General features: G+C 34.6%; 2 protein-coding genes across 3 annotated transcripts; one reads left to right on the top strand and one right to left on the bottom strand.

The window, feature by feature from the left end:
- Positions 1-767: 767 nt before the first annotated feature.
- Positions 768-2,009, top strand: LOC131653185 (uncharacterized). The gene is made up of 2 exons (XM_058923272.1): positions 768-1,341; positions 1,492-2,009. Exons 1-2 carry the CDS (start codon positions 880-882, stop codon positions 1,765-1,767), a joined length of 738 nt encoding a protein of 245 aa, XP_058779255.1. The 5' UTR covers positions 768-879; the 3' UTR covers positions 1,768-2,009.
- A 128-nt stretch (positions 2,010-2,137) lies between these two features.
- LOC131653184 (ABC transporter B family member 28) lies at positions 2,138-9,521 on the bottom strand. Of its 2 annotated transcripts, none has more exons than XM_058923270.1 (16): positions 9,011-9,521; positions 7,564-7,751; positions 7,349-7,372; positions 6,775-6,876; positions 6,452-6,542; positions 5,616-5,716; positions 5,476-5,526; positions 5,256-5,384; positions 5,072-5,134; positions 4,709-4,988; positions 4,390-4,538; positions 4,207-4,296; positions 3,976-4,110; positions 3,834-3,890; positions 3,692-3,748; positions 2,138-3,315 (listed from the first exon to the last, which is right to left on the bottom strand). In XM_058923270.1, the coding sequence occupies exons 1-16, from the start codon at positions 9,405-9,407 to the stop codon at positions 3,079-3,081; spliced, it is 2,151 nt and encodes a 716-aa protein (XP_058779253.1). In that variant the 5' UTR covers positions 9,408-9,521; the 3' UTR covers positions 2,138-3,078. The 2 variants fall into 2 exon arrangements, with proteins under 2 accessions (XP_058779253.1, XP_058779254.1); XM_058923271.1 differs by lacking the exon at positions 9,011-9,521 and adding an exon at positions 8,148-8,948.
- Between the last annotated feature and the right edge of the window lie 1,238 nt (positions 9,522-10,759).

The raw sequence follows: 10,759 nt of genomic DNA, 5'->3' as shown, positions 1-10,759 counted from the left end.
CTTAGCGGACGTGCGATTTTGCAGAGAGATTTGAGGATAATGTTTTTTCTTTTGGATGTGTCATTTGAAACTCCAACAAAGACATTATTATATCGGCTTGTAGCAGAGAGTTTGGAATTGGGAAACCTGCACTAGCAGAGTTGCTAGCCATAAAACGGGGACTACAAATAGCAAATGACATCTTGAAGGAAAACATAATTATCTACTCTGATGCCCTTTATATTGTTGAATGTATTAACAAAGTGCAAGTTTGTGGTCCTTTTGATAACATTGTGGTAGACTGTAGGTTGTTATTAGAATCCTTAAAAAAATGCTTATGATGTATACATAAACACAAACCTAAATGGAGATGCTCATTTTATGGTTGGCTCAAGAACTTGGTTGGGGTGCATCCCATACCACTACCGTGTTGATTGTAATCATGGTGATTGTTTACCTCTTGTTTAATGAATTACTTTCATGTAAAAAAAATATATAACTCCTTTAATTTCCAATTCGATCTGTTCAATCTATCATTTCGGTCTGATTTTTAAAATACTGCATTCAATTCAAAATTTTAGAAATTTTATTAGACATTAATTTTAGTGAACTTTAATCAAATTAAAAAATAAAACAAAATAACACAACTTGTCATATAAGTTCGTTTCCAATTTAAAAAACAAAAAACTATTAGGGACCAATTTATCATAGAAGTTCAATAGTCAATATTATTGAACTGCCAAGTGCCAAGTTTTTTAGACCTCAAATGAAAAGATAAGATTCATGGCCACACATCCAAAACAACCTCATGTTCTTAAAGTGTTTTCTCATAAAATAAAATGAAAACTTAAATTTCTAGAAATTCAACTTCCTTTTACTTCATCAAGAAAATACACACTAATGAGTTCTAAGATAAACTTCTCAAGCCCCCAAATACCATGCAAATTCCACACCAAAAAACCAAATCTTCTAAAAAGAAACACTATCATCACCTCTTCCTTTTCCTCAAGTGAAAAACAACAAAAAACCCTTTCCACCACAATTGAAACTCCATCAAATGATAATAAGGATTACTCTATCAATTTCAAAACAAAAAGTGCTTGCAAGCTTGGAATTTCAAGGTATCCTGATTTCGAATATGATGCTGAAGGAGGAATAGGCAATGGTTTTGGTGCAAAGGCAACACAAACACAAAATCAAAATAGCAATGAGATTCTTGTTTCATTTGATCTTGAAACTTTGTATATTCCATCATTAACAAGCTCTACTACTAAGTTTCTTGGATTGTCATTGCCACCATTCTTGAGGATTGATATTGTTCCAGAAGCTTTCCAAGGAAGTATTAATCAAGAATCTGGCAAGGTAAGATACATTTTCACGATTTTAAATAACAGTTGCGGTGTGAATTAACCATAATATATACTTTATCATAAAATAATCATTAGCGGCCATTTTATTTCGAGAGTTGATACAATATCTAATGATAGATTAAATTTTATTTTTGCTTACAAGGTTGATCTTGAGTTTAAGGCCAAGTTCTTGTTTTCTGCTGGTAGAATCTATAAGGCTCCACCATTGATTGTGAAGACAGTGTTGACATCTGAGGAATCAAAGGGGACAATGAAGAGTGGAAGAGGCATGAGATTGGATGAAGAAGGAAAATGCAGACTTGTTGGTGTGGCAACAATTGATCCTATTAATGATTTCATTATGAATTCCTTCCTTGGCCTGCCAACTGAATGTCTTGCTGAATTAAATGCTGTCATCTCCATTTCTTCAGCATCATAAGCATTAAAATCTCGTTAAATAATTGATGTTCGTCGGCTATATAATAAATCAAATACATTGATTATTCAATTAAGATAAAATGTACATTTTTTCTGGACCAGAAGAAATACTAAGATAGGAATATGCATAGCTAGAGACATGGCTTCTTGTTCTTGATTAGGAAATTGTTCACTGTTTCCAAAATATCTTGTTGTACACTCAATACAATACAGCCACTTGAATGCATAGTTCTTGTTTGATTATTTTTTTATTTTTGTTTCATTTATGAACAAGGTTGAGGAATGAAAAAGGAAAGAAAATGTTATAAATTGTCATTCTAAATTAAATAATTGTAGAACGGGGTGTTTTGATCTAGACATCACGATTTCGCCAAACTTATTCCAAGATAAACATATTATTAAAGGGTCTTACTAACTTGTGCTTTAAGGGACACAAGTTAAAAATAATATAATTAAAAAGTTTGAGTTGAATAGAACAATGTTTAAAATTTCAAAAAATTGAATGTACGTATTCTAAAAAAAACATTTCTACAGATAGTTTATTAACGTATACTAAACCCATAAACCCCTGATGACACGAATATTAATGGGTGACTTATTGGGTTGGATAATAGGGAGAAAACAGATTCTCCTACTTTTTTCCAACGAGAACGTGGAAATAGAGAAAGACCGACTCTTCCTCAAATATCGGAGGGACGATTTCCTCCTTTACTGGTGTGACCCCGACCGACATCTTCTGGACACCTTAGAGACCACGTGTGATGAGACAGCTGGGTCATGGCATAAGTTCGGGTTGGGCGACCAAGGAACGTGCCCGCCCGACACTGCTACAGTTCTTTCTGGGCCACTTTGTGGGCTGCCTCTTTTGAGCCCAATAAGATTATCCCCAATCCATGCAACAATTTTAGAAAGTAAGAACCTAGCCAATATACCAAACTCAATCATCCATTTGTAAAAATGCAACTTGTGCAAAGGCATTTTTCATTACCCTGCATTCTATAGCACTTGTACATTTTTGGACACCAAGGTAACAATGAAACTATAAAAATCTTCTTATTCCAAACTGTAATACCGTTTTATCAACATAAGATGAGGTCTTGTACACCAATATGCCATAAAACAATAATTACATTTGCTTTTCTTTCTTTTTTTCCTTGTCTTTTTTGTTGTTTCTCTTTGTTGTGATATACTTTTAAACAAACCCAGTATCCCCTTCTGCATTCTCCGAGCCAGAAAATTATCCAGCCCCATATCTCATGTATTGCTCTTTGGTTAGTATGACAGTAAATACTAACAAGACCTTCATAATAATTTATTCAAAAGCAAGCCTTTGAGTGCCAACTAGTGAAGCATATTGGCCCTTCTTAGCTAATAGCTCAAAATGAGTGCCTAGTTCTGCAACCTTCCCATCGGAACAGAGTGCAATTTGATAAGCATTTTGAACTGTGCTTAACCTGTGAGCTATGACTAATGTTGTCCTCCCCTTCATCAAATGGTTGAGAGCATCTTGGACTAAGCGTTCACTGACGGTATCCAGAGCACTTGTAGCCTGCAGAAGCAAATAATATCTAAATGGATATGGCATATATCAATTCAGTCAGTGTTGTCAAGTACCAACTAAAACAGTGCTATAGCGCTGTAGTGTAGTGCAGTTTTTAACAAACTTTCTGCAATACACAATTTAGTAAGTGTTGTTAAATAACAACTATAGCACTGTAATTTAGTGGAATTTGAAGAAACGACTTTTTTTTATGATCTTCTATTGACAACACTAGCTGCAAAACTAGAACACAGTCGGACTGTCAAACTTAGGAACAGCATGGCTGCAGCATGTTACTCTTCCTCCAGGTGAATCTAATCTTACTGTTAGGACAAAATGAAAAACCGATTACAGAGAAATACGATGAATTAAACAAGTATATCACCTCATCAAGTATTAGGATGGGAGCATTCTTCAGGAGAGCTCGGGCAATGGCAATTCTCTGCAATATAGGAACAGTAAAGTCAAGAACATGCATTCTCATGCAAGGGAAGGTTTTGCGTACAACCTCTATTTTAAGTCTTTACCTGCCTCTGTCCCCCGCTCAGTAGGCCTCCGCGCTCACCAACAAGTGTATCATAGCCCTTTTGAGAAACATCAACAATAAAGTAAACAATTTATACATCGTAATCACATAAAAGACTTTGCATAGCGAAAAGACAAACCAACCTGAGGAAGTGAAATTATGAAGTCATGAGCATTTGCTGCTTTTGCTGCCTTAATCACATCGTCTTTAGAAACATCGTCATCAGGAAGTCCATATGCAATATTTTCTCCAACAGACACCGAAAACAAAACAGGTTCCTGTCATATCATACTTTGATATTATCGTTTGAAAACAAATAAAGCAACATGTTTGATATCAAATATGATTTCTCTTTTTCCTTTTAGTTTTCATACTTGATTTACGATAGAGACAACCCGAGCCCATTCACTTTTGTCAAATGTTCGAACATCCTCTCCACCAACTGTTATACAACCTCTTGTTGGCTACAGAAATAAAAGTCACTTCATCTATGTAAATTTCAAGACACGGCAATTAAATGAAATTTCAACTTACAAATTCTGAAATAGAAATCAAACCTCATAAAAACGAGACAATAGCTGTACGATCGTACTTTTTCCTGCACCACTAGCGCCCACCAGTGCAGTTACAGTTCCACATTTTAGTCTTAAATTTAATCCGCGTAAAATTTCCACATCTGGCCTTAAAGGGTAAGAGAAATACACATCTGCAGTATAATATATGTATAATTAGTTATGGAACTTTGACACTTCATCTCTTACAAGAAAAGAAAAGGCAAGATGAGAAGCTCCCATAACAAGAACATTAGCAAACATGGATGTTAACATCTAAAATTCGTCCATTAAGGGATAGTAAAATTGCAATAGAGATAGATACCTTCAAGACAAATATCTCCAGACCAAGCTAAACTAAACACGTTGCTTGATGTTTTTAATGCCGACATGTAATGCAAATGGCTGTTTTGGTTTTTCTCATCAGAACTATTAGAGAAGAACAGTTTATAGTTCTCATCGTTCCCTGCCTTTTGTTTCAGTTCTCTTTCTAAGCCATAGGCAAGGGCATCATCAACTTGAACTCCAGATAGAACAGAGTTGATCCTCTCAACAGCCGCAAAACTTGCACGAAGATCTCCAAATGTATTAACCAATCCTTGAACCTGAGAGACATAATAATATCAGAGAGCAAGGAGAGGATGAACATATAAAGTAAAACAAGAAGTCAATAACTCAATTTTCTTACCGCAAATGTTAAAGTGAAAGTATATCCAATAAAAGATGCCATAGTTCCAACAGAGAGTTGACCCTGCAAGCAAGAACTATTAGCTACTCAGAAAGAATTGTGAATAATTTCATTGATGGAAAATCCTTCGAAAAAAAATGATAGGAGAAAGCGGTAAATGATCAAATGATATAGAATTGCTTACCGCCTTAACTTTGCTTCCTCCGAGACAATATAGCGCAGTCAAAGAAATATAAACAGCAACTCTAGTCAGGGATTCATTAATAGATTTGAAAGTTCCAAGCTTTATACCACTCGATTCGAAGGATAGAACCTGTATGGAACTCATGATTAACATATAAGAATCTCTTCTAGAAGGTGTCTTACCTTTATGACTACAGCTATCGGTACTTTAATAAGCTTACCTGGTTAGCAAACATAAACATTTGCCGCTTTTCTCCACTAAAGGATCGAACCTGTAAGTATGTAAGTCACTGTTTCAGTTGTTAATTACAGATCCAAGCTATTAAGATGCTCTGTATAATATGAACTACTAGGAACTCACTGTTCGAATAGCAGAAAATGTTTCAGTTATACAATCCGATATAGAAGCTTGAGCCAACCCATGTGCTTGAAAAACAGGCAAAGTTGATCTCTTGTAGATAGCTTCAGCGAACCAAAAATGAAAAAATTAACAGAATGGAAGGTGTAAAATGGAAAGTATCATTGCGCGATTTTTTTTCCGAATAGTGATGAATTTATTATTCATGCTAAATAGTTGTCATTTAAGCAATTTATTTTTGAAGTTATGATACACATTTCCCAAAAGTTTATGAATGGAGGAATACATACAGAGTTATTATATTTCTATTGTCTATAGTAAACGATAACACTGTTAAAGGAAACCTAAAACCAATGTTTTCAATCACTGAAAATAAAGGTTTGATCAAATTCCGTAACGCAATAGTTCCGCTATTTGACAAGATTTATACTAAATAGTATATCACAAAAATTATAGCAATCTGTTCAAATTCCACTATGCTACTACTATATAGCATTGCAATAGCCGCCATGGTTGTCAGACTCGCGAGTCAACTCATAGACTTGTGCGAGTTTACGAGTCTAGGAGGTCAAATCGAGTTGAGTCGTACTCAGAGTCTTTTTCATGGTAGACTCGGTCAAAACCAGATAGAATCACACAAAATCACGAGTTTGGCCCGTACTGTCTCGGTCATACTACAAAAATAGTATTTTTTTTACTGTTGTCTTTGTTTTTCTTATCTTACTCTCGAGTCTGAGTCTCTCGAGTCTAAGTCTGACAAACTTGATAGCCACTATTTAAAAACACTACCTAAAACAACCGGCCATGGACTGTTATGTTCAAATACAAAAGAAACTTACCAATTGAAATGGAAACTGCTATCATCAGAATACCCAGAATTGGAGCCAGTTGAGGGGATAAAGTAAAAAGTATGATTATTGTCCCAGTGACCTGCAAATATAAGGAAAACAGAAGCAGTAATGAACATGAATAGCAATATGTAAATGAAAATATGCATGAATACAACCTAAGTGACAATAATAGAAGGAAGCAAATCTTCCATACTCAAACAAAATAATTGTGTTGCAAAATCATCCCAACAAAGTGATAAAGGAATGAACCGTACATGTGCTTAAATATGGGAAATATAAAGCTCACTTCTCATTGGTCTAGAGTTGCTTGCCTCAGATAATGCCCTGAATCCGCGATCCCTTGAAACATTCTCACCAACGATGTTTTTAAGAGAACCCAAATCAGACGTCAACAAACTAGTGATTTCACCTACCTACAAGAATAAACCAAAGGAAGTGCAATAAACATTTGCACCTAGTCCATTAGCACACCAAAGCAAAGAAAAAAAATAGTTGTATTATCAGTATTATATATAGTTTATTAAAATTTGTGAAATATGTTTTTTAGTTCTCCTATGGTGGTGCTAGCGCAGCTATGACTTGATATGATCCTCAGACCATCAGAACTGAATCGAGACTCCTACAAATAATCCTATCTACTTATATTAATATGAACGGAATAGGATTATGTTACATAAATCAATGAGAAAGAATTAGACAAAGATATTAGGACTGAAAGAAAGAGGGGAGGAAGACAAAGGCAGTAGAATGTCAATGCTCAAAAATCAAGTAAAAGTGACAGAACCGTGGTTATCTGCACATGGTTCCAGCCTCAAGACTATTAAGAGATTAACAAACATGAAAAAATGAAAAGTACATATAATTTGAATTATTCCATATAGGTACCTTGTATTTGTCAAAAAACTCAACCTGCATAAGTAAAAGGAACATCATTTGATTAAATAACCAAAGCAACATATCTTATAATTTATAAATAACTAACTATCTCCAGGCATTATCAAAAACTAGATATGAAAAACTGAAAAAGAATAAATTGAGCAAGAAGGATTGTATAGATTTTACTTTTTTTTTTTTCGATTTATGTATAGATTTTACTTTACCTTCTGAATCAATAGTCTTCCAAAGATCTGAGCTCTTAGTGCTGCCATAACTTTCTCCCACACTATGTTCATGTTTATTACAAAAATAACAGTAAAAATTGGCTCTAGAGCATACAGAACTCCCATTTTACTGAGAAGACTCCACAACGGCTCGGGTCTAACACCAATAAGAACTTCAAAAAACCGCCCTAAGAAAAAAACAACATATAAGAACGCATGAAAGATAATCAATAATGAAATCATACACGCGCATTAGCTAAACATGAATGCAAAGATAAAAGACAGCACATCTAAATGCTGTAACTATTGTTAATGCAAAACCAACCCAAAAGGTTGTTCAAAATAACATGTTATCAGTTCAATAACAATAAAAACAAACAAACTTTTAATTTGGGGATTGATCAAATTCAAATTTTTTACATGACAAGATTATCTGAGGAATAAGTAGATTCAAAGTTAGGCTTAATTGCTTAGGTCGAGTTCCCCGCCGTGTCATTCACTAATTATAGACTAAAACAACCATCAATTACTTGCACATATTTTTATGGATGAATATATTTCTTTAGGCAAGAGGTGTAATTTACCTTTTTAACTAGTCAAGTAAAGACTTTTCATAGCATACTTAGCGTGTATTTGGTTCTGCGAAAAATTGATTTTGAGTGAATTGATTTTGTAAAAGTGAATCTAGCTAAAAATGAGTTGAATGTAAAATTTATTTTTGGATAAATTTCTGCAAAGTGAATTGAACAGTAAATTTCATTGAGAAAATCACGTTTAGATTCAAAAGCTACAAATCCTAACTTCAAGTAGAATCAATTCTATAAAGCATAATCAATTCTACCTGAGAGTAACCAGACATGTTAAAATCAATTCTACACATCCAGAATCAATTCTTTGGTTCTGCCGTGAAAAAATTTGATTTCACGTGAATTGATTATTTAAAATTGATTCTCGTTAAGAGTAGTTGAAAGTAAGTGATATATGTTTAAATAACTTTAAGCAAAATTGAGTTGAAAAGTAAATTTTAATGTAAAAATCAAGTTTAAATTCAAAAGCTACGAATTCTAGATTCAACTAGAATCAATTCTGGAGACAAAATCAATTCTAAGTTAGAAAAATCAAACACTTCGAAATCATTCCAAAATCAATTCTAAACCTCTATAGTTACTTTTTGCTATTTCTAAAAATTAAACCAATCATACACTTAAATTAAAAATTTACAAAAATTTCCGCAACTACTAACTATTATAAACTAGAATTGAAATATGATGTAAATATAGTAAAATTCTCAAAAATATCAAGTAAAATATCCAAGTATTATCCTATTAAGACCAACTTGGGCTAAACACTTTCACCCAAACTTTATCCTATTTGCAATAAAATAAATATTACATAAATAAAAGGTGTGAAGTGTAAGCAATATTTGAAATAAAATAAAATAAAAAACCTGAAAAAATGGGCATGGATAAGGTACAGGTGGTGCAGGCAAAGAGAGAACCAACACAAAGAGCAAGACGAAGTTTATGCTTCATGAGAAGCATAGAGAGAAGGTCCCATGTTACAACCCTAGGTGTAGGTGAATCCTCTTGCCGCAACCCGTCGAGTTTCGGATCCGTATCGGTGATATTCGGGTCGGATGCGGGTCCGGTGACGTAAGCATGTAGCGGTTGGGGGAGAAGACGAATACGAGGAGGGGATAGGGATTTGGATTGGAATCGAATGGGGCGATTGAGAAAACGCGGTGAGAATGAGAGTGAGAGTGAGTGTGTTTTTTGGACTGGGAAGGAAGAAGAGGAAGAAGAGAGGGGAAGGTGGTAATGGCACAGTGGTTTAACAGAAGCCATAGGTGAAGTTCAGTTAGGAGAAGAATCCGAGAAGTTGAAAGATGGAGTTTTTTTCTTCATTCATTCATCAGACACATGAAAACATGATCACGTTTATAATTTATCCTCTCTTTTTCTGTTATTTTTTATTTATATTTCATAAAAAGAAATGGATTCGTTTTGATTAAATTAAAAATATATAAAAAATAGAAAATGGGTAATACACAGTCAATTAACGACGACAATGAATTTAGTCATTGTTGTCTTGGAATTTTTTACTGAAGCGTGAAAGCCTGGATAGTCTAAATTAAACCTCAAGAGTGTGAAAACAAAGAGCTAAGAGATAGAAGTGATTGGTCAAAATGGAGGATGTCGAAGAGCATTTGGGCCAACAAACGATTACTGCTTGCATACCACCCTTGAGCCCAGCGTACACCACCTTCTCCTTTGCTTACAAAAATATGCAACAAAAAATATCACCCTGGGCCTCCTGTGCTGGGCCTGCGCCTTTCCTTAGGCTGCACACTTGATTTCAGTTTTGAACCCCCCTGGATACATTTTCTTTTCATGTTAAAACTAGGTTTTCACACAGTTTTTTCTTCCTATTATTGTTAGGTAATAAAGACATGAAATCAATTAATTTTGCTAGACTTTTGCATGATAAAAAAAATAAAAAGGCATGTAATTTTTTTCTTGTTAGAATTTAAATATCTTGTTACATAGTTTTGTTCTATATTTTTAGATGAAAATGTCATGAAAAAAATAATATTCTTGTTAGATTTTGTTTTAGAATCTAGTTAGAACTTAATTGTTATTATTTTCTATGGCGAGTGCATACTTCCTTGCTATTACTGACTCGGTTGCTAAGATGTGCGAGGTACCTTGAGAAAGCCTTCGATTGCGATTCGACTTGCCTCGTGTTCCACTTTATTTGTGGGACACGAATTCGCTTCCAATGCGGCTTGATTCGTGTCGTGTTCCACTTTATTTGTGGGACACGAACTTATTCCCGATGTGATTCATTTGATCTCTCATTCATCGAGATGTATATTCTTGCGATGTCTGTATTGTGTTTCTCTTGCAGGTTGCTTGCGTGGTTATGCTCGACGCGCACCACGTGTCGCTCGTGATTTATTTTCACGACGATGCTCTTGACATTGCTTGATGCCGGCTTACGCGAAGTATTCCGGACTTCGTTACTTTCGCTTGCTAGCTCATTGCGGATTTGCTATCTGTTCGGTATTCTCTTGTCCCTTTTAATTGCTTTCCCACATCATTCATAACATGAGAAGTAGGGTAGGCATTCATATGGCCAAGCCCTCGAAAGAGGCTCTATTTTTGTTGGTGTGTTTATATTTGTGCTTTGCGGCAGG

Source organism: Vicia villosa, linkage group LG2, assembly GCF_029867415.1.
Source record: "Vicia villosa cultivar HV-30 ecotype Madison, WI linkage group LG2, Vvil1.0, whole genome shotgun sequence".
In the NCBI taxonomy this organism is placed as follows: domain Eukaryota; kingdom Viridiplantae; phylum Streptophyta; class Magnoliopsida; order Fabales; family Fabaceae; genus Vicia; species Vicia villosa.
Note: the sequence above shows the minus strand (reverse complement) of the source record. Positions and strands in the feature narration are given on the sequence as shown.

Coding starts and splice junctions, on each gene's coding strand:
- LOC131653184 (XM_058923270.1), bottom strand. CDS start 9,407: ATGGCTTCTGTTAAACCACTGTGCCATTACCACCTTCCCCTCTCTTCT. Junction 7,373..7,563: donor GAAGACTATTGATTCAGAAG/GTAAAGTAAAAT, acceptor TTACTTATGCAG/GTTGAGTTTTTTGACAAATA. Junction 5,527..5,615: donor CATTTTCTGCTATTCGAACA/GTGAGTTCCTAG, acceptor ACATACTTACAG/GTTCGATCCTTTAGTGGAGA.
- LOC131653185 (XM_058923272.1), top strand. CDS start 880: ATGAGTTCTAAGATAAACTTCTCAAGCCCCCAAATACCATGCAAATTC. Junction 1,342..1,491: donor TTAATCAAGAATCTGGCAAG/GTAAGATACATT, acceptor TTTGCTTACAAG/GTTGATCTTGAGTTTAAGGC.